At 40.5% G+C, this 24,165-nt stretch overlaps 1 protein-coding gene across 1 annotated transcript in view; it reads left to right on the forward strand.

The window, feature by feature from the left end:
- LOC128702037 (nephrin-like) overlaps window positions 1-24,165 on the forward strand; it is a 406,265-nt gene that overhangs the window by 311,304 nt on the left and 70,796 nt on the right. The window contains exon 13 of the mRNA XM_070101415.1: window positions 1,151-1,263. Coding sequence (XP_069957516.1) covers window positions 1,151-1,263 — 113 coding nt within the window. The remainder of the gene's footprint in view (window positions 1-1,150; window positions 1,264-24,165) is intronic.

The following is a 24,165-nucleotide window of genomic DNA, read 5'->3' on the forward strand; positions in this document are numbered from 1 at the left end:
TGACAAGGAAACTGAAGTGAGGCGGAAAGAGAGAGAGAGAGAGAGAGAGAGAGAGAGAGAGGGGGGGGAGAACTGAATGTTTCTAAACTGTAATAAAGACTTTGGACGTCGTACCGCCCTAGAGACTAGGACCGAGGCTGCAACAATGAGGAAGGCACTGCAATGATTCAAGCAATGTTTAACATGAAGTAAACAATATGTGATTGCCTGGTAAGTGGTGTTAGAATGGGCACATGTGACGAGTGGGGTTCCACAAGAATCCGTACTAGGACCAGCAATATTTTTTGCATACGCGAACGACGTGACGGAAGGGATAGAGACGCATCCTTCTTCACAGATATCAAACTAATAAGGAGAATACAAACAAACAGGGACCAAGAAAGATTTTACATAGACTTGTATAAGCGAAAGTCTGTAACAAACCACGAAACAGGTGGAGTTTGAACTCATGGCGAATGGAGTTTTACGACTCATTCGCCATGAGTTTAAACCCAATCCGTTCCGTGTTTTTTTTTTAGAGCATCTAGAATTGACCATAGGTAAAACGACACTTGAAAAAACGTTTCAATTTGCCCAGAACTGAAACAAGGGCTTGGTTGTGAGACCAGTGTTATACCACTGTTATACCAATGTTATGTTACCAGTGTTATACCACTGGTCTGCATCTACCAGATAAAAATTCTTCTCTTGTTCAGGTGGTACAACATACAACATTTTGTTCCAGTACTATATCAATAGGTTGGACTTTTAAATTATAATTATTATTGTTATTATTACTGTTATTATTAATATTATTATTACTATTATTATTATTATTATTATTATTATTATTATTATTATTATTATTATTATTATTAATATAAATCCGTGTGGATTATTCAACACAAAAATCAATGAAGTCTTGCAGTTTGTATATATTTTGATGAGTATATCTCTCTTAACGTGTGTATACTGAGAACAAAACAGTGTATGTACACTTGGGTGGGTGTTTGTTATGGTATAAACAAACACTTTAGAGTTTAATTCTAATTGGCTCATTTTCTGGATAAATGTGTTCCGGATTAGTTGGGAACGGATGACGGATGGACTAATTCACCAACTATGCTTCTTTCTCAGCTCAAGGACTGACGAAAACCGCTTTCCTTGGCAGGTCGGAGGTGCAGCTGAGAGCAACGGCGGGGGACAACGGTAAGAAGTTCCTGTGTGAGGCTGACAACGGTCTGGCTCCTCCTGTTCATACCTCACTTACTCTCCATGTGCTGCGTGAGTACCTGTTGTGTTACCTGTTGTTATCTGTTGTTTTGTATGTTGTGTTTCTTGTTGTCTTATCTGCTGTGTTACTTCTTGTGTTACCCGCTGTCTTGTCTGTTTATTATTTGGGTTATCCTCTGTGTAACACAACCTGTGTGTTGTGTTACATGCTGTGCAACACAACATGTGTGTTGTGTTACCTGCTGCGTTACATGCTGTGTAACACAACCCACGTGTTGTGTTACATGCGGTGTTACCTGCTGTTTTATTTAGATTTTTACGTGCTGTGTTGCCTGTTTTGTTATTGTGTTACCTGCTCTCATATAGTGTTACCTGTTGTGTTACTTGCTGCCATATAGTGTTACCTGTTGTGTTACCTGCTGTCATATAGTGATACCTGTTGTGTTACCTGCTGTCATATAGTGTTACCTGTTGTGTTACTTGCTGCCATATAGTGTTACTTGTTGTGTTACTTGCTGTCATATAGTGTTACCTGTCGTGTTACTTGCTGCCATATAGTGTTACCTGTTGTGTTACTTGCTGCCATATAGTGTTACCTGTTGTGTTACTTGCTGTCATATAGTGTTACCTGTTGTGTTACTTGCTGCCATATAGTGTTACCTGTTGTGTTACCTGCTGTCATATAGTGTTATTTGTGTTACTTCTCTAGTGTGTTTCCTGCTGTCATATAGTGTTACCTGTTGTGTTACTTGCTGCAATATAGTGTTACCTGTTGCGTTACCTCCTGCCATATAGTGTTACCTGTTGTGTTACCTGCTGTCGTAGAGTGTTACCTGTTGTGTTACCTGGTGCCATATATTGTGTTACCTGCTGAAATATATTATGTTACCGTTATGTTACCTTCTGTCATATAGAGTATATTATGATACTTGTGTTACCTGCTGTGTTACTTGTTCTGTTTCTGTGGTTCATTCTGAGTTGTCCGTCTTGATATGTTACGTTACCTGCAATGTTATGTTACCAGCAATGTTATGTTACCTGCAATGTTATGTTACCAGCAATGATATGTTACCAGTAATGTTATGTTACCAGCAATGTTATGTTACCAGCAATGTTATGTTACCAGCAATGTTATGTTACCAGCAATGTTATGTTACCTGCAATGTTATGTTACCAGCAATGTTATGTTACCAGCAATGTTATGTTACCAGCAATGTTATGTTACCAGCAATGTTATGTTACCTGCAATGTTATGTTACCAGCAATGTTATGTTACCTGCAATGTTATGTTACCAGCAATGTTACGTTACCTGCAATATTATTTTACCAGCAATGTTATGTTACCAGCAATGTTATGTTACCTGCAATGTTATGTTACCAGCAATGTTATGTTACCTGCAATGATATTTACCAGCAATGTTACGTTACCTGCAATGTTACGTTACCAGCAATGATATGTTACCTGCAATATTATGTTACCTGCAATGTTATGTTACCTGCAATGTTATGTTACCTGTAATGTTATGTTACCAGCAATGTTATGTTACCTGCAATGTTATGTTACCTGTAATGTTATGTTACCTGCAATGTTATGTTACCTGCAATGTTATGTTACCAGCAATGTTATGTTACCAGCAATGTTATGTTACCAGCAATGTTATGTTACCAGCAATGTTATGTTACCAGCAATGTTATGTTACCTGCAATGTTATGTTACCTGCAATGTTATGTTACCAGCAATGTTATGTTACCTGCAATGTTATGTTACCTGCAATGTTATGTTACCTGTAATGTTATGTTACCAGCAATGTTATGTTACCTGCAATGTTACGTTACCAGCAATGTTATGTTACCAGCAATGTTATGTTACCAGCAATATTATGTTACCAGCAATATTATGTTACCTGTAATGTTATGTTACAATGCTATGTTACCTGCAATGCTATGTTACAATGTTATGTTACCAGCAATGTTATGTTATGCTATGTTACCTGCAATGCTATGTTACCAGCAATGTTATGTTACCAGCAATGTTATGTTACCAGCAATGTTATGTTACCAGCAATGTTATGTTACCAGCAATGTTATGTTACCAGCAATGTTATGTTGCAATGTTATGTTACCAGCAATGTTATGTTACCAGCAATGTTATGTTACCAGCAATGTTATGTTACCAATGTTATGTTGCAATGTTACGTTACCAGCAATGTTATGTTACCTGCAATGTTATGTTACCAGCAATGTTATGTTACCTGCAATGTTATGTTACCAGCAATGTTATGTTACCAGCAATGTTATGTTACCAGCAATGTTATGTTACCAGCAATGTTATGTTACCAGCAATGTTATGTTACCAGCAATGTTATGTTACCTGCAATATTATGTTACCAGCAATGTTATGTTACCTGCAATGTTATGTTACCTGCAATGATATGTTACCAGCAATGTTATGTTACCTGCAATGTTATGTTACCTGCAATGTTATGTTACCAGCAATGTTATGTTACCAGCAATGTTATGTTACCAGCAATGTTATGTTACCTGCAATATTATGTTACCAGCAATGTTATGTTACCAGCAATGTTATGTTACCAGCAATATTATGTTACCAGCAATGTTATGTTACCAGCAATGTTATGTTACCAGCAATATTATGTTACCTGCAATATTATGTTACCAGCAATGTTATGTTACCTGCAATATTATGTTACCAGCAATATTATGTTACCTGCAATGCTATGTTACCTGCAATGTTATGTTACCAGCAATGTTATGTTACCAGCAATGCTATGTTACCTGCAATGCTATGTTACCTGCAATGTTATGTTACCAGCAATGTTATGTTACCAGCAATGTTATGTTACCAACAATGTTATGTTACCTGCAATGTTATGTTACCAGCAATGTTATGTTACCAACAATGTTATGTTACCAACAATGTTATGTTACCTGCAATGTTATGTTACCAACAATGTTATGTTTCCTGCAATGTTACGTTACCTGTAATGTTATGTTACCTGCAGTGTTACGTTACCTGTAATGTTATGTTACCTGCAATGTTACGTTACCTGTAATGTTATGTTTCCTGCAGTGTTATGTTACTTGCAGTGCTTCCAGCTGTGTTACTGGCTGTGTTTACTTCTTGTGATGCTTTAGAAAAACACGTAAGCAAACACTAAACAACGTTTCGGTCCTGGGACCTTGATCACATCTAACATACCTACGTATGTTAGAAGTGATCAAGATCCCAGGACCGAAACGTTATCTAATAAACATGTCCTAGTGTTTGCTTAGTTTTTTTTTTAACCAACTTGTCGGTATTTATTAAGAAAGGTTTATACCACTTTCGGCGTTACCTACTGAATGTGTGTCGCTCGTGTACCTACTGACTTCCTAAGCACCATGAAAGACCTAACGAAGGTTTCTTCCTCCGCGTTATTTGTTGTATGCTTCAGACATACAAGTTTTAGTAAAGAAAACGGATTGTTTATTGTATAGCAAGCAGACAACTTTTATTGTAGCAAACAGGCCACTTACTGATAAGTGCAACAGTACGGTATCGTTATTATGAAACATTTCGCCTACACAGTAGGCTTCTTAAGCCGAGTACAAAGGCAGCAGAGGCAGCAGAGGCAGCAGAGGCAGCAGAGGCAGCAGAGGCGGCAGAGATGTAAGGACAAGGTAATCAGTCCATCAATCTTTTCAAGATTGATGGGCTGATTACATCAATTCAAGGCTGAGGGACTGATTACCTCAAACTCCTCCTGTTCTTCACCATTCTCCTTTGTATGGATTGATGAAGCCACTGTGTGGCGAAACGTTTCCTCATTAAAGATACCCAAGTATTGCACATGTGTCTAATTTATCGACTTAAGAACATAAGAACATAAGAACGAAGGAACACTGCAGAAGGCCTACTGGCCCATGCGAGGCAGGTCCAAGTCTCCTACCGGCTTAAGCCAATGCACCCAACCTAGTCAGGTCAGGTCACATTGACTTAAGGGAGGAACACGGCAACCGACCTGGTAGCACAAGCTATCAGGTCTAACTCACACCCACCCACATCCACTCATGTATTTATCCAACCTATTTTTAAAGCTACACAACGTTCTGGCCTCTATAACGGTACTTGGGAGTTTGTTCCACTCATCCACAACTCTATTACCAAACCAGTACTTTCCTATATCCTTCCTGAATCTGAATTTTTCCAACTTAAAACCATTGCTGCGAGTCCTGTCTAGGCTAGATATTTTCAGCACACTATTTATATCCCCTTTATTTATTCCTGTCTTCCATTTATACACCTCAATCATATCCCCCCTAATTCTACGTCTTTCTAGAGAGTGCAGATTCAGGGCCCTTAGTCTATCCTCATAGGGAAGGTTTCTGATACATGGGATCAACTTTGTCATCCTCCTTTGTACATTTTCCAGAGAATTTATATCCATTCTGTAATAAGGTGACCAAAACTGTGCAGCATAATCTAAATGAGGCCTAACCAAGGATGTATAGAGTTGAAGAACAACCTGAGGACTCCTATTATTTATGCTTCTTGATATGAAGCCAAGGATTCTATTAGCTTTATTGCGAACACTTATGCACTGTTGTCTTGGTTTCAGATTACTGCTAACCAGAACTCCTAAATCTTTTTCGCAATCCGTAATATTAAGATCTACATTATTTAGTTTATATGTGGCATGGTTATTGTCCTGTCCAACATTTAGAACTTTGCATTTGTCTATATTAAACTGCATCTGCCACTTCTCCGACCACTGCATCAGTCTATTCAAATCTTCCTGGAGTGCTCGAATGTCCTCGTCAGAATGAATTCGACGGCCTATTTTGGTGTCATCGGCAAACTTGCCGATGTCGCTCTTTATGCCCTCATCTATGTCGTTTATGTAGATTGTGAACAGCAGGGGGCCCAACACTGACCCCTGTGGAACACCGCTCGTGACACTTCCCCACTCTGATTTCTCCCCATTTATGCAAACTCTCTGCTGCCTATTTGTCAACCATGCCTCTATCCAGGAAAAAATTTCTCCTCCTATTCCATGTGCTTTAATTTTCCTCAATAGTCTCTGATGTGGGACCCTGTCAAAAGCCTTACTGAAGTCCATATACACAATATCATATTCATTACCATGATCTACCTCCTCAAATACCTTAGTGAAAAAAGTTAATAAATTCGTAAGGCAGGAACGCCCCTTTGTAAAACCATGCTGAGATTCGTTGATTAATTTATGCTTTTCAAGGTGGCTACGAACTGCCTCGGCAATTATTGATTCCATAAATTTTCCCACTATGGAGGTTAGGCTTATTGGTCTATAGTTCGAAGCTAAGGACCTGTCACCTGTTTTGAAAATAGGTATCACATTTGCCATTTTCCACTTATCTGGCACCATGCCAGTTTGTAGTGATATGTTGAAAAGATTAGCCAAAGGTGTGCTAAGCTCCTCTTTACATTCCTTTAGAACCCTTGCATACAGTTCATCAGGGCCTGGGGATTTGTTAGGTTTTAATTTATCTATTTGCCTAAGGACCATGTCACTAGTGACCCTAATAGTGCACAGTTTATTATCGTCCTGTTCTACATAATTTATCATTACTGGAATATCGCTGGTATCCTCCTGTGTAAAAACTGAGAGGAAGTATGTGTTAAAAATTCTACACATTTCCTTATCACTGTCAGTGAGCTGACCCGAGGAACTTTTGAGTGGGCCTATCTTGTCCCTGATCTTACTTCTGTATACCTGAAAGAATCCTTTTGGGTTAGTCTTCGATTCTCTTGCAACTTTAACCTCATAATCTCTTTTTGCTTTTCTAATTCCCTTTTTTATTTCTCTCTTTAACTGAATATATCGATTTCTCAATTGCCCCTCTCCTCTTTTGATTTGCCTATATATGCCTCTCTTTTGACCAATCAGATATTTTAATCTATTGTTCATCCATTTAGGATCATTTTTGTTTGATCTGATTTCCCTATTTGGAACATAATTTGACTGAGCAGCTAGAACTATGCCCTGGAAAGCATCATATCGGCAACCATCACCACCTACCTGACCCTTAGTCAGGTCATTCCAGTTCAGCCCACCTAAGTAATTTTTCAGTCCTATGAAATCAGCCAAGCGAAAGTCAGGGACGGAGACTTGATTGCCATTATTAGGGGAATTCCATGATATATTAAAACTGAGTGATTTGTGATCACTTTCCCCAAGCTCATCATTAACCTCAAGATTATTAATTAGTGTTTCCCTACTGGCAAGAACCAAGTCAAGGAGGTTATTTCCCCTAGTTGGCTCTGTCACAAACTGTTTTAAAAAACAATCCTGGATCGTATCAAGAAAGTCACCCGACTCTAAATTTCCTGTCAAATTGCTCCAGTCAATCTGTCTATAGTTGAAATCTCCCATTAGCACAACATTTTCGTATGTAGATGCCTTACGAATTTCGTCCCATAGAAGTTTACTGCACTCCCTATCAAGATTTGGGGCCCTGTAAATCACACCCAAAATTAGTTTTTCTCGGCCCTCGAGAAGCTGTAACCAAACAGATTCAGTGGCTGACGCTTCTAATTTAATATCTTGTCTAACACAACAATTTAAATTGTCTCTGACATACATCGCTACTCCACCACCTTTCCTGTTGACCCTGTCAGTGTGGAATAATTTATAGCCTTGTATGTGACATTCAGAGGGCATCTCTCTATCTTTCAGATTGAGCCAGGTCTCTGTTATAGCAATAATATCTATGTTTCCTGCACTTGCAATTAATCTTAGCTCATCTATCTTATTTCTTACACTCCTGCTATTAGTATAGTAAACCTTAAGGGAGCTAGTCCCTTGCTGCCCACTGCTGTCCCCCTTTGTTTGCTGACCTGATCTATTGTCTTTATTTATAACTTCATGCTGAATGCCTTTTATACATTTTCTGTTTCCAACCCAAGTGTTGCAACCTGCTTGTTTCCCACACACACCCATACCTCTATCTTCCATCAGTTTAAAATCATAGGCATTTCACCAATGGCCTTCTCAATCGAGTCTGCAAGTGCTACCACCCCAGCCCCAGAGAGATGTACCCCATCCCTTGCATACATATCATGTTTGCCATAAAAGTTGTTCCAGTTGTCAATGAATGGGACTGCAAGTTCCTTGCAGTATCTGTCTAGCCAGCAATTTACACCAATTGCCCTAGACAACCATTCATTTCCTACTCCCCTTCTAGGCAAGATGCTACATATGATTGGGATCCCTCCCTTAGACTTAATGAAATCTATAGCTGACCTGTACTTATCTAGCAGCTCTTCTCTCCTACCCTTCCCAATATCATTTCCACCAGCACTGAGACAGATAATGGGCTTGCTCCCATTACCTGACATGATATTATCCAGCCTGTTGACAATGTCCCCAACACCAGCTCCAGGGAAGCACACTCTATCTCTCATCTTCTTATTCCTATTACAAAAAGCACGGTCAATGTATCTTACCTGAGAGTCACCAACCACAAGAATGCGCTTACCTCCATTAGCAGGGGCAGTAGTACCCTTACCTTCACTGGCCACTGAAGTACATTCATCCTGAAGAACAGAGAAGCGATTTCCTACCTTCAGATCTTCACTCTTAACTTTCCTTACTCTGATGCGCCTTCCATTACTGTGAACTACTCGCCACTTGTAGCAGGTGCTGGGCTGCACCTCATTGCTGGTAGCCGTTGCTGCCTCCCCAACTACAGCCTCCTCACAGCGAGAGACAGACTGCACCTCGCTGCTAGAAGCCTCATTCCCCACAACTCCAGCCACCTCACACTCTCTCCCAGACCCATTGAAGTGGTCCTTCAGCCTCCTAATCTCCTCCTGGAGAAGCAAGACCTCCTCCTTCAACTCTCCAACCTCAATTTTTAAAACACTGCAGAAGCAAGCCATGCTTTGTAACCGTCCACACTAATCCCCAAAGCAGCTCAGGGTCTGTGACCTCACGTGACGACTGACCACTGAGTACTGACGACTGACCACTGAGTACTGTGTTACTGAGTTACTGTGTAAAAACTGAGAGGAAGTATGTGTTAAAAATTCTACACATTTCCTTATCACTGTCAGTGAGCTGACCCGAGGAACTTTTGAGTGGGCCTATCTTGTCCCTGATCTTACTTCTGTATACCTGAAAGAATCCTTTTGGGTTAGTCGGTTCTCTGAACCATTCATCTACATAGGCTGATGAAGTCTACTGTGTAGGCAAAAAATTTTGAGAAAAAAGTTACATAACTGTCGCATATGTATCTAACTTATCAACTGGTAGGTATTGTATACTGTTATCGTATTCACATACCACTTATTGAAGAACAAATGAACTCTGTATAGTGTAGCCAAGACAATCATTTTGGTGCAGTAAATTAACCATTTATATTATTCATTATGGCATTCTTATCCTCACCTCACTTGTGTTGTCTGAAATACCATCAACACAACATGAATGGCATACAATATCTGCAAGACGAAGAATTATAATCTTGCAATATCTGGGTATATAATTCTTCACCATGGTATAAACCTTGGTAATAAATACCGACAAGTTGGTTTAGAAAGACACGTAAGCAAACACTATAACATATTTATTAGAAAACGTTTCGGTCCTGGGACCTTGATCAAGGTCCCAGGACCGAAACGTTTTCTAATAAATATGTTATAGTGTTTGCTTACGTGTCTTTCTAAACCAATTCTTCACCATAAACACTTATAAAGCATTAGACATATGTGCAACATCTGGCTGTTTTTATTGTTAACGTCTACAGTAAAGATGTTAAATTAGACACATGTGCAACTCTTGGGTATCTTTATTGAGGAAACGTTTCGCCACACAGTGGCTTCATCAGTCCATACAAAGGAGAATGGTAAAGAACAGGAGGAGTTCGAGATAACCAGTCCCTAAGCCTTGAGTCTCCACTGTGTGGCGAAACGTTTCCTCATTAAAGATACCCAAATGTTGCACATATGTCTAATTTATCAACAGATCTGGGGATGCTGCAGTTAGTAATGGGTTAGATGTTAAGGTATCTGCTGCAGGAAATGTATCCGGCCATCAGCACTTAAGGTTAAGAATCCTCGGTCACACACGGCGACCTTAACGCTTACAGAATTAAAGATAGAAATACAACATCGCGTGAGACTAATTTCCATAGAGAAAGAGAGATGTTAGTTTATTTGTTAAGGGAAGAGGAGGAAGGGGAGGTGTAGTAGGGAGAGGGGGAGGGGGAGGGGGAGGGGAAGGGGGAGGGGGAGGGGGAAGGGGAAAGGGAAGGGGAAGGGTGGTGGGATTCTGAGAAGAGGATAAATAATATCAAAGGGGATGTTTATTATAGTCAAGAGGATGTTTATTATGGTCAAAATGTTTATTATCAAGAGGATGCTAATCGTCAATGTGTTTATCAAGAGAATGTTTATTATCGTCACGAGGATGTTTATTATCAAGAGAATGTTTATTATCGTCACGAGGATGTTTATTATCAAGAGAATGTTTATCGTCACGAGGATGTTTATTATCAAGAGAATGTTTATTATCGTCACGAGGATGTTTATTATCAAGAGGATGTTTATCAAGAGGATGTTTATTATCGTCACGAGGATGTTTATCAAGAGGATGTTTATTATCAAGAGGATGTTTATTATCGTCACGAGGATGTTTATCAAGAGGATGTTTATTATCAAGAGGATGTTTATTATCAAGAGGATGTTTATTATCAAGAGGATGTTTATTATCAAGAGGATGTTTATCATCAAGAGGATGTTTATCAAGAGGATGTTTATTATCAAGAGGATGTTTATCATCAAGAGGATGTTTATTATCAAGAGGATGTTTATTATCAAGAGGATGTTTATTATCAAGAGGATGTTTATCATCAAGAGGATGTTTATTATCAAGAGGATGTTTATCATCAAGAGGATGTTTATTATCAAGAGGATGTTTATTATCAAGAGGATGTTTATCATCAAGAGGATGTTTATTATCAAGAGGATGTTTATCATCAAGAGGATGTTTATCATCAAGAGGATGTTTATTATCAAGAGGATGTTTATTATCGGCACGAGGATGTTTATCAAGTGGATGTTTATTATCGGCACGAGGATGTTTATCGTCACGAGGATGTTTATTATCAAGAGGATGTTTATCATCAAGAGGATGTTTATTATCAAGAGGATGTTTATTATCAAGAGGATGTTTATCATCAAGAGGATGTTTATTATCAAGAGGATGTTTATTATCAAGAGGATGTTTATCATCAAGAGGATGTTTATCATCAAGAGGATGTTTATCATCAAGAGGATGTTTATTATCAAGAGGATGTTTATTATCAAGAGGATGTTTATTATCAAGAGGATGTTTATCATCAAGAGGATGTTTATCATCAAGAGGATGTTTATCAAGAGGATGTTTATCATCAAGAGGATGTTTATCATCAAGATGTTTATTATCAAGAGGATGTTTATCATCAAGAGGATGTTTATTATCAAGAGGATGTTTATTATCGGCACGAGGATGTTTATCAAGTGGATGTTTATTATCAAGAGGATGTTTATTATCGGCACGAGGATGTTTATCGTCACGAGGATGTTTATTATCAAGAGGATGTTTATTATCGACACGAGGATGTTTATCGTCACAAGGATGTTTATTATCGTTAAGACAATGTTTATTACCATGTTTGCTGAACGTTTCTGCTGTCATTCCTGGTTTCGTTCATTACTAAGCTGCATCGAGTCACTAAGCAACGTTTCTCTCATCACAGGGCGAAACTTTGCCAGAGGAAAAGTTTGTTCTTTATTATCTGCCTTCTGTCCCACACTTGCTCCTCTACGTCTCTAATTGTTATAGATTATTTTTTTTTCTCCCACGGTACTCGGCCTTTTAATAATGCATTTCTGAATACCTTCTTAAGTAGTTTAATTTTGACCTAAACAAACGTCGTTTCCCCCAGAGAAACAACAGAACTGTTACTGTTTGACTTAATGACTCACACCCCTTTCCTTCACCGTTTTACTCTCTTCTTTCACCTCTTACCTTCTCTTAATGCCACTATATTTACATCTTACAGTTTACCAAAAGTTAGGCAGGAAATTTTACCCTCTTTTTCTACTCTTTTTCATTATTTACAAGTCTTTATCATTCTTTTTTTATCGCACTAGCCTTTTCTTTTGTCATTTATATCGACCATACACAAATAACCCGCACATAAAAGACAGAAGCTTACGACGACGTTTCGGTCCGACTTGGACCATTGACAAAGTCACACTAACAGAGGTGGAGCAGGACGGCTATATATAGGCAGAAAGAGGTGGAGGTAGTAGTAGTAGTAGTAGTAGTACAAGAATTGTATATAATACCGACAGGATGAAATGACACATGCACAACACCCGGTGGGGATGCCCGGGTGTTGTGCATGTGTCATTTCATCCTGTCGGTATTATATACAATTCTTGTACTACTACTACTACTACTACTACCACTACTACTACCTCCACCTCTTCCTCCCTATATATAGCCGTCCTGCTCCACCTCTGTTAGTGTGACTTTGTCATTGGTCCAAGTCGGACCGAAACGTCGTCGTAAGCTTCTGTCTTTTATGTGCGGGTTATTTGTGTATCGTTCCAGTCACGGTATTGTGCCTTTTTGTTATTTATATCGACCATTTTCTTTCGTCATTTATTGGCAATTTTCTTTCAGTTATGGTAATGGTTCACTGTCATTTTTATTCCTAGTTTTTCTCCTTTTCTTGTAGTTTCATTTTTATTCCTCAAAATTTCTTTCAAAGCTGAAGTAAACGATTGTTTAATACGAATTATTATTTCTATTATTATTATGATGATTATTATTATTGGGGAAGAATAAAATGTCACAATACCGTGGCTGGAACGATGCACAAACAACCCACACTTTGGAGAGAAACGTATGACGACGTTTCGGTCGGGTTATTGTTTTCTAGAGGAAGTGCAAACTACCGAAGAATGAGGAATGAAGAGTGGGAGGCAGTTTGACCTAAGAAAGTGGAGGGTTGCTCCAGTTTCCTGGATTAAGAACCATCGTTATGCGAATATCCTGCTTTGTCTTGGTTAATCCTTTGAATGATCTAGCTTCTAATGAAGCTATCTCTCACTCTCTCTCTATCTCTCTCTCTCTCTCTCTCTCTCTCTTTCTCTCTCTCTCTCTCACTCTCTGCTTAAGACCACAACATATCAAGCAAATGTTCAAACCATCACATAGGAAATGCTTCAGTGAGCTCACTGTCTCAGTTCCCCAGATCTGCCAATGTGTGTCTGGCTTGCGGTGTCCCTGAGAATATTTGGTCCCTTTTTCGACGCATCACCGTGCCCTAAGGGAAAAAAAATATGCAGGAATCAACCCCATTGTTGTTGGCAGTATCCTCCGACGTCTTGTTGTCAGGGTTGCCGTGAGGACTAAGTCATGATGCAGCTGCAATGGCTAAATTAATTCATCTTAGTTTTTGAGATTCAACATGGCTTTGAGGCAGCTGCCCACCCAAAACCGGCGCGATTTTACTAATTTAGCAGAATAAAAAGACCTGGTTGAACTGGACTCTGTCACTGCTATACACTTGGTCAAAGGAGATACTATACTCTGTGCAGTTTATCAGTATTCGTCCAATCGGGTTACAGTGGTATTTCAAAACTCCTATTGTACACCTCGTGTGGAGGTGTACATTAGAAGTTTCAAGGTACCACTGTTTCTGTTTCGAGGTACAACTGTTTATGTTTTCAGGTACCACTCTGTTTGTACCTGGTAATTAAAGAAGTCACACTGCCTGGTTCTTGGAGGATGGCGATCTGCAGAGCCTCTCTCCGAGGACATTGAGAAAATAAAGTTTTGGGAGAAAATCTACGATTATCTTTAAACCTTACCAAATGGGAAATAATTTCTTGCAGCTGACAGATCACTGACTTTTTGCCATGCCAGGAGCGCAAGTCATTGATCCAGTCGACAGCAGTCTCCTTGGCCCTCTGCTTCGTTCCACCAACCGATCTGGTTCTCGAAAAAAAATTCTGTCCTCAGGAGGAAAGAAGGTCGGATTGGAGACATTGCTTTATATCTGGAGAGCATACCTGGAGAGGGTTTCAGGGGTCAACGCCCCCGCGGTCTGGCCTGAGACCAGGCCTCACCAAATGCTCCTACCATGAAAAATCCTGACACCTTTCAAAAGTCCATATTAGAGTTCTGCATCTTTCCCTAGAAGACAGAGGTTGCAAGCCACTGTCTATCAGACTTAGTGGATTGGAAATATATACAGCCTCCCAAATCGCCCTGCCAGTCTTCTAATTATCCTCCAAGGCATCAAACGAATGAGAAAAACAATTTCTTCCAGACGACCTGCGTGTTGTAGCACTAGAGGTAATGGCTCTTTACTAGGGCCATTACCTCTAGGGCCATTACTTCTAGGGCCATTACTTCTAGGGCCATTATCTCTTGGACCATTACCTCTAGGGCCATTACCTCTAGGGCCATTATCAATAAGGTTTACATGGACTCAACTGTTAAAAATCCAAGACATGCAAGACACAAGGGAGTCCAAATCATCAAGATGAGTCTCGTTACGTCTGAGTACCAGGCTAGAAAATAACCCGGTGAACCCCAATAATCCGCTAACAGCCTAGATGGGATGGCACACTGTTGCTGGAAAATATGGCATATTACTAGAGTGGGACTATACCTGACTATCCACTTTGGCTGATACCTACATCCCTCACAGAGAGACGCTGCCAGTCACAGGGAAGAATTCAAACTAAACAATAACAGGAACTAGAATCATCAGTACCAATTTGTTCCAGTAGTATCAGGGATCTTGGGACTGCTGGGAAAACGTGAAGGAGGCTTCTTCAGGGAAGTAGGTTCCAGGCTTAACGACACCACTAGGGATATAAGAACTGCCACCTCCCTATTCCAGTGTGTAAGTGAGACCGTCCATAGGGAATATGTCTGCTGCTGCAGTCTGAGGAGCTGAAGGAAATTCATTATATATATATATATATATATATATATATATATATATATATATATATATATATATATATATATATATATATAACAACACTGCGACTAGCCAATGATTCGAACCCATGTCGTTTTGGCCCACCTCATGGAAAGTGAAAATCACACATGACGGTCTAACCCACTGAACCGCGCAATCCTACAAGAATAAGACATCCAGCAGAGCTAGGTGTTTTTACCGTCATCCAAGGACATACGGTGGTGTGGGTGCCTTTCAGCTAATTTTATTCTACTTCCCGTTTGGTGTACTAGCCTCCACAAGCAGTGTATATATATAATTGCGTGGTCCTGTGGGTTAGAGCGTCATGTGTGATTTTCGCTCACCATGAGGGGGGCCAAGGCAGCATGGGTTCGACTCCTTGGCTAGTCGCAGTGCCATTGGTCAATACCTCTCGTTCGTGGGCACAATAACATTATATATATATATATATATATATATATATATATATATATATATATATATATATATATATATATATATATATATATATATATATATACAATAAGTTCACAGTAAACAGGTGATTTTAAAATATGCAAAACAACCACTGTGAAAGAGTAGTGAAATTCTAAGCGTTTTCGTGATTACTCACATTGTCAAGGAACTTCCTTGACAATGTGAGTAGTCACGAAAGCGCTTGGAATTTCAATTTCACTACTCTTTCACAGTGGTTGTTTTGCATATATATATTATATATATATATATATATATATATATATATATATATATATATATATATATATATATATATATATATATATATATATATATATAGGGTAGGGGGTGTGTGGACCAGGTGTTTACAGTGAAACATATAAGTGAACAGTATTTAGATAAGGCTAAAGAGGTCTTTGTGGCATTTATGGATTTGGAAAAGGCGTATGACAGGGTGGATAGGGGGCAATGTGGCAGATGTTGCAAGTGTATGGTGTAGGAGGTAGGTTACTGAAAGCAGTGAAGAGTTTTTACGAGGATAGTGAGGCTCAAGTTAGAGTATGTAGGAAAGAGGGAAATTATTTCCCAGTAAAAGTAGGCCTTAGACAAGGATGTGTGATGTCACCGTGGTTGTTTAATATATTTATAGATGGGGTTGTAAGAGAAGTAAATGACAAGAGGCGTGGAGTTAAAAGATAAAGAATCACACACAAAGTGGGAGTTGTCACAGCTGCTCTTTGCTGATGACACTGTGCTCTTGGGAGATTCTGAAGAGAAGTTGCAGAGATTGGTGGATGAATTTGGTAGGGTGTGCAAAAGAAGAAAATTAAAGGTGAATACAGGAAAGAGTAAGGTTATGAGGATAACAAAAAGATTAGGTGATGAAAGATTGAATATCAGATTGGAGGGAGAGAGTATGGAGGAGGTGAATGTATTCAGATATTTGGGAGTGGACGTGTCAGCGGATGGGTCTATGAAAGATGAGGTGAATCATAGAATTGATGAGGGAAAAAGAGTGAATGGTGCACTTAGGAGTCTGTGGAGACAAAGAACTTTGTCCTTGGAGGCAAAGAGGGGAATGTATGAGAGTATAGTTTTACCAACGCTCTTATATGGGTGTGAAGCATGGGTGATGAATGTTGCAGCGAGGAGAAGGCTGGAGGCAGTGGAGATGTCATGTCTGAGGGCAATGTGTGGTGTGAATATAATGCAGAGAATTCGTAGTTTGGAAGTTAGGATGAGGTGCGGGATTACCAAAACTGTTGTCCAGAGGGCTGAGGAGGGGTTGTTGAGGTGGTTCGGACATGTGGAGAGAATGGAGCGAAACAGAATAACTTCAAGAGTGTATCAGTCTGTAGTGGAAGGAAGGCGGGGTAGGGGTCGGCCTAGGAAAGGTTGGAGGGAGGGGGTAAAGGAGGTTTTGTGTGCGAGGGGCTTGGACTTCCAGCAGGCATGCGTGAGCGTGTTTGATAGGAGTGAATGGAGACAAATGGTTTTTAATACATGACGTGCTGTTGGAGTGTGAGCAAAGTAACATTTATGAAGGGGTTCAGGGAAACCGGCAGGCCGGACTTGAGTCCTGGAGATGGGAAGTACAGTGCCTGCACTCTGAAGGAGGGGTGTTAATGTTGCAGTTTAAAAACTGTAGTGTAAAGCACCCTTCTGGCAAGACAGTGATGGAGTGAATGATGGTGAAAGTTTTTCTTTTTCGGGCCACCCTGCCTTGGTGGGAATCGGCCAGTGTGATAATAAAAATAAAATAATATATATATATGAGAGAGACAGAGAGAGAGAGAGAGAGAGAGAGAGAGAGAGAGAGAGAGAGAGAAAGAGCGAGAGAGAGAGAGAGAGAGAGAGAGAGAGAGAGAGAACATAAGAACATATGAAAGGAGGAACACTGCAGGAGGCCTGCTGGCCCATACTAGGCAGGTCCTTTACAATTCATCCCACTAACAAAACATTTGCCCAACCCAATTTTCAATGCCACCCAAGAAATAAGCTCTGATGTGAAAGTCCCACTCAAATCCAACCCCTCCCACTCATGTACTTATCCAACCTAGATTTGAAACTACCCAAAGTCCCAGCCTCAATAACCCAACTAGGTAGACTGTTCCACTCATCAACTACCCTATTTCCAAACCAATACTTTCCTATGTCCTTTCTAAATCTAAACTTATCTAATTTAAATCCATTACTGCGCGTTCTCTCTTGGAGAGACATCCTCAAGACCTTATTAATATCCCCTTTATTAATACCTATCTTCCACTTATACACTTCGATCAGGTCTCCCCTCATTCTTCGTCTAACAAGTGAATGTAACTTAAGAGTCTTCAATCTTTCTTCATAAGGAAGATTTCTGATGCTATGTATTAATTTAGTCATCCTACGCTGAATGTCTTCTAACGAATTTATGTCCATTTTGTAATACGGAGACCAGAACTGAGCTGCATAATCAAGGTGAGGCCTTACTAATGATGTATAAAGCTGCAGTATGACCTCTGGACTTCTGTTGCTTACACTTCTTGATATAAATCCCAGTAATCTATTTGCCTTATTACGTACGCTTAGGCAATGCTGTCTTGGTTTAAGGTTGCTGCTCACCATAACCCCCAAGTCCTTTTCGCAATCTGTATGGCTAAGTTCTACATCATTTAATTTATAAGTACTAGGGTTATGGGCACTCCCAAGCTTCAGAACCTTGCATTTATCTACATTGAACTGCATCTGCCACTTTTCTGACCAAGAATAGAGTTTGTTTAAATCCTCCTGAAGTTCCCTAACATCTACGTTTGAATCAATTATCCTACCTATCTTTGTGTCATCGGCGAATTTGCTCATATCACTAGTAATTCCCTCATCAAGATCATTGATATATATTATAAACAACAACGGGCCCAAGACTGATCCCTGTGGAACGCCACTTGTTACAGATCCCCACTCGGATTTAACCCCATTTATGGACACTCTCTGCTTCCTGTCAGTGAGCCATGACTCGATCCACGAGAGCACTTTTCCCCCAATGCCATGAGCTGCCACTTTCTTTAACAGTCTATGGTGCGGAACTCTATCAAAAGCCTTACTAAAATCTAAGTAAATAATATCAAATTCTTTATTGTGGTCAACAGCCTCAAAAGCTTTACTGAAGAAAGTTAATAAATTAGTTAGACAAGACCGGCCTCTTGTGAATCCATGCTGAGTATCATTAATCAAGCTATGCTTATCGAGATGGCTTCTTATAATCTCAGCTATAATTGACTCTAGTAATTTGCCTACAATTGAGGTCAGGCTTATTGGGCGGTAATTTGACGATAACGACTTGTCCCCTGTTTTAAAAATAGGAGTTACATTAGCCATCTTCCACATATCAGACACTACACCTGTTTGAAGAGATAAATTAAAAATATTAGTTAATGGTTCACAGAGTTCCATTTTGCATTCCTTAAGAACCCTTGAAAAAACCTCATCAGGACCCGGCGACTTATTTTGCTTCAGTCTGTCTATCTGCCTCACAACCATCTCACTAGTGACTGTGATGTTACATAATTTATCTTCTTCTAGCCCACTGTAAAAATTAATTACTGGAATATTGTTAGTGTCTTCCTGTGTAAAAACTGAGAGAAAATAATTATTTAAAATCAAGCACATTTCATTATCATTGTCAGTAAGGTGCCCATAGTTATTTTTAAGGGGACCTATCTTATCTCTAACTTTTGTTCTATAGACCTGGAAAAAACTTTTTGGGTTAGTTTTAGAATCCCTAGCAACTTTAATTTCATAGTCCCTTTTAGCTTTTCTTATCCCCTTTTTAATGTCCCTCTTAATGTCAATATACTGATTCATAAGATGACCCTCACCTCTTTTGATACGCCTATAAATTCCTTTCATATGCCCTAGTAGATATTTGAGCCTATTATTCATCCATTTTGGGTCATTTCTATTTGATCTAATTTCTTTATATGGGATAAACGCTCTTTGAGCAGCATGTATAGTGTTCAGAAAACTGTCATATTGATAGCTCTCTTCGTTACCCCAGTCAACAGATGATAAGTGTTCTCTAAGCCCATCGTAATCTGCTAAGCGAAAATCTGGGACTGTTACTGAGTTATCGCTACTATCATACTTCCATTCAATGCTAAATGTAATTGATTTGTGGTCGCTAGCACCCAGTTCCTCTGAAATTTCTAAATTATTAACAAGGGATTCATTGTTTGCCATAACTAAGTCAAGCAGGTTATTTCCCCTTGTAGGTTCTGTCACAAACTGCTTCAAAAAACAGACAGGGAGAGAGACAGACAGGGAGAGGGACAGACAGACAGAAAAAGACAGAGGCGAACTTAGAAGCTAAGCTTAAACATTTCTCTAAAAATAAAAAAAATACTGAAAATTCTCTTTTCCATTGTGAAAAGTCAGCTTATGACGCCTCTTTGACGCTTAAAAACAAGAGCTTTTAGCGAGGTAAAGAGTCACGTGATGATGGGTGAAACTTAATGGACCAGCAGCAGCAGCAGCAGCAACAGCAACAGCAGCAACAGCAACAGCAGCAGCAACAGCAGCAGCAGCAACAGCAGCAACAGCAACAGCAGCAGCAGCAGCAGCAGAAACAGCAGCAGCAGCAGCAACAGCAGCAGCAACAGCAGCAGCAGCAGAAACAGCAGCAACAACAGCAACAGCAGCAGCAGCAGAAACAGCAGCAGCAGCAGCAGTAGCAACAACAGCAGCAGCAACAACAGCAGCAGCAGCAGCAACAACAGCAGCAACAGCAACAGCAGCAGCAACAGCAGCAGCAGCAACAGCAGCAGCAACAGCAGCAGCAACAGCAACAACAGCAGAAGCAGCAACAGCCGCAGCAGCAGCAGCACCAGCACCAGCAACAGCAGCAACAACAGCAACAGCAGCAGCAGCAACAACAGCAGCAACAGCAGCAGCAACAGCAGCAACAGCAGCAGTAGTAGCAGCAGCAGCAGCAGCAGCAACAGCAGCAGCAGCAGCAGCAGAAACAGCAGCAGCAGCAGCAGCAACAGCAGCAACAGCAGCAACAGCAACAGCAGCAGAAACAGCAGCAGGAGCAGCAACAACAGCAACAACAGCAGAAACAGCAGGAACAGCAGCTGCAGCAGCAGCAACAGAAGCAACAACAACAGCAGCAGCAACAACAGCAGGAGCAACAGCAGCAGCAGAAGCAATAACAGCAGCATCAACAACAGCAGCAGCAGCAGGAGCTAAGTGGAAGCTGTTGTTTCGTGCTACCGTAGGTGCTATTGTTGGTGCAGGTGTTGGTGCTGGTGTGGATCCTGGAGTGTGGTGCTGGTGTGGGTGCTGGCGCAGGTGTGGGTGCTGGCGCAGGTGTGGGTGTGCTGGTGCAGGTGTGGGTGCTGGTGCAGGTGTGGGTGCTGGAGCAGGTGTGGGTGCTGGTGCTGGTGCTGGTGCATGTGTGGGTGCTGGTGCAGGTGTGGGTGCTGGCGCAGGTGTGGGTGCTGGTGCAGGTGTGGGTGCTGGTGCTGGTGCAGGTGTGGGTGCTGCTGCATGTTTTCCACACACACATAACCTACTTTAACCTAACTTTATCTAATAACAAAACAAAACTGTCGACAATAAACGTTCAAAAACAGACGCTGGGTAAAACCTAAGGGAACCAGAGGTGTAAGATAAGAACGACCAGCATAGAGAGACACTCACGTCTGTCACATTAAAGTTCATATTTTAGGGCTATTTCGACCCTCATTTAAGCCCTCGTCTGGTAATAAAGTTATCCTGGATCCTCCCATGTGACATCAAAGGTCAATAAACTCCCGTGGTCATGTCCACTAAGTGTGTATCATTCTAGTGTTTATCATTTTAGTGTATATCATTGTAGTGTATATCCTTCTAGTGCATATCATTCTAGTGTACATCATTTTAGTGCAAATCATTCTAATATATATCATTCTAGTATATACATTCTAGTGTATATATCATTCTAGTGTATATTATTCTAGTGTATATTATTCTGGTGTGTATCATTCTGGTGTGTATCATTCTAGAGTGCATCTTTCTTACGGAAGTTGTATGGTGTATTCGACTATATTTACCTCATGCGAGGAATTCCTGGCTGGATTTCCTGCCTCCTACACAAGACAGGTTTTTCACCTTCCGTTAGTGTCCAATTTGTCAAAGTCGCTTGTCGATATGACACTTGGCCTGTTTGGTGTGTGAGTGCTTGTGTGTGTGTGTGTGTGTGTGTGTGTGTGTGTGTGTGTGTGTGTGTGTGTGTGTGTGTACTCGCCTAATTGTGGTTGTAGGGGTCGATACATAGCTCCTGGCCCCGCCTCTTCACTGGTCGCTACTAGATGTGTGTTTGTGTGTTTGAGAGAATGAGAATAAAGTATCATCCACTGCAATAAATTCACGAGGGATTCAGTCAGCTGGATCTGACTGAGAAAGAGCGGCCCTCGTGATAAATACACACACACACACACACACACACACACACACACACACACACACACACACACACACACACACACAAACACACAATAGTCTGGGAAGTGATGTAGTGGAGGCAGGATCCATACATAGCTTTAAGAAGAGGTATGACAAAGCTCATGGAGCACGAAGAATGACCTAGTAGCGACCAGTGAAGAGGCGGGGCCAGGATCTGTGAATCGTCCCCTGCAACCACAACTAGGTGAGTACAAGTGAACACAAACACACACACACACACACACACACACACACACCTGATAGCTAATACCACACATATAACAAGAACTGAAAACAAAAATGCAAAACAAAGGCGCCATACATTTCTTAAGGATTTCTTGCAAACAAGAGTTTTCTCAGAACGACCTTTACCAGTACTAATTAACACAAAAACGCAGACGTACATAGCCTGTTGCAACACTGAAGTTAGGAAGAAAAGTGAAAAAATGTATATGAACGTATGCACATAAGAGGCAGATCATATACTTTATTTGGTACAGAAGTTCACCCTGGGAAAAGCTTTGTAAAATGATTATGAAAGTATAATGATACCTGCAAAGTGAATTAACGGACACAAGATGAGCTCTGTTGCACGTACTTTTAGCCAGAGTTTCCTCAACATGCGACTTTTATAATGATGAAGAATTAGACACATGTGTAACATCTGGGTATCTTTATTGTAGACGTTTCTCCATCCAGTGGTTTTATCAATACAAATTCAAGGACGTAGCTGGAAGACAGTAGAACTATATGCAAAAGATGAGTTAATCAGTCCCTCAGCCTTGTCGTGAAGAGTCTGAGGCACAGCCGTGAAGAGTCTGAGGCACAGCCGTGAAGAGTCTGAGGCACAGCCGTGAAGAGTCTGAGGCACAGCCGTGAAGAGTCTGAGGCGCAGCCGTGAAGAATGGCTCTTATTTACAAGTACGGCTCTTTCCATGCTCCCCACACAGGGAAATTTACAAATAAAAGCTTGCTCTACCACGTCTCTCTCTCTTTTCGTCTGGTTTATAAACCTGGTAAAACCAGCCAACCACCATTTTCAGCAAAGTCACATAAGTGACCTAACAAAGTTTGCGCCACAGTAAAGTGAGTGAAGCTTGTACAACACTTCATTAAGTCTCCCCTTGACTTCCAAGATAAAGTTCACTTCGGTAGCCCCGGCGCCAGCCTTCCCTGCCTCCCGCCATCATAACTTGCCAAATATATATCTGGAATTCCTTTTTAACTTTTAAAATTGCCCGTAGGAAAAAATATGGAGCCGGAGAGAGTTAGATTGTTTAAGAAATGTTAACTGTGATTAAGATGTAGAGAGGTTTTGTTAAATCTTAATATGCAGCATCTTTGCTTTTGTTTCAGATAGTATACTCTCATCTGTGTGTGTGTTTGCAGGGATCGATTTACACCTGTGTGTGTGTGTGTGTGTGTGTGTGTGTGTGTGTGTGTGTGTGTGTGTGTGTGTGTGTGTGTGTGTGTGTGTGTGTGTCCGCCCTACGAAGTGTCTCAGTATTTAGAGCGTGACATGTCACTCCTCCCTGGTTCTTCTCCCCCCTGAGGGAGCCAGCTTCCTCTCCCCTCGACTCTTCTCAGAGCTCAACCCCCCACACCCTCACCCCCTCACCTTCGAATGTTTCTTGACTGGATAATTTCTAGCTTAGATATCCAAATTTAAAAGCTGTTAGCTCAAAACTCTATTATAAACCAGGTAATATAATTGTTTTGAAGAGTGTCGTAATTCTTCTGGCTTCTCGTATTGTCAAAGTTTTCGCAATCCAACTTATCATTTTTCGTAGCCTTGGATACATTATCTTTAACGTTCTGTCGTTACGTCGTGTAGTCTCACAGTTGTTGCTATTCTTTGCCATTTAATCCGTGTTCTTCGTTATGTGAAAGGATCTGACTTCTTTTTTGCCTCCTGTTCGTGTTTTGAATTCTTTCAGCAACAAAGCCGATGGAATCTGTTACTTATTAACACAACGCTTCTTTCTTTTTAAGTTGAATAATGTTGAT

The sequence above is a fragment of the Cherax quadricarinatus genome, chromosome 77 (genome assembly GCF_038502225.1).
Source record: "Cherax quadricarinatus isolate ZL_2023a chromosome 77, ASM3850222v1, whole genome shotgun sequence".
In the NCBI taxonomy this organism is placed as follows: domain Eukaryota; kingdom Metazoa; phylum Arthropoda; class Malacostraca; order Decapoda; family Parastacidae; genus Cherax; species Cherax quadricarinatus.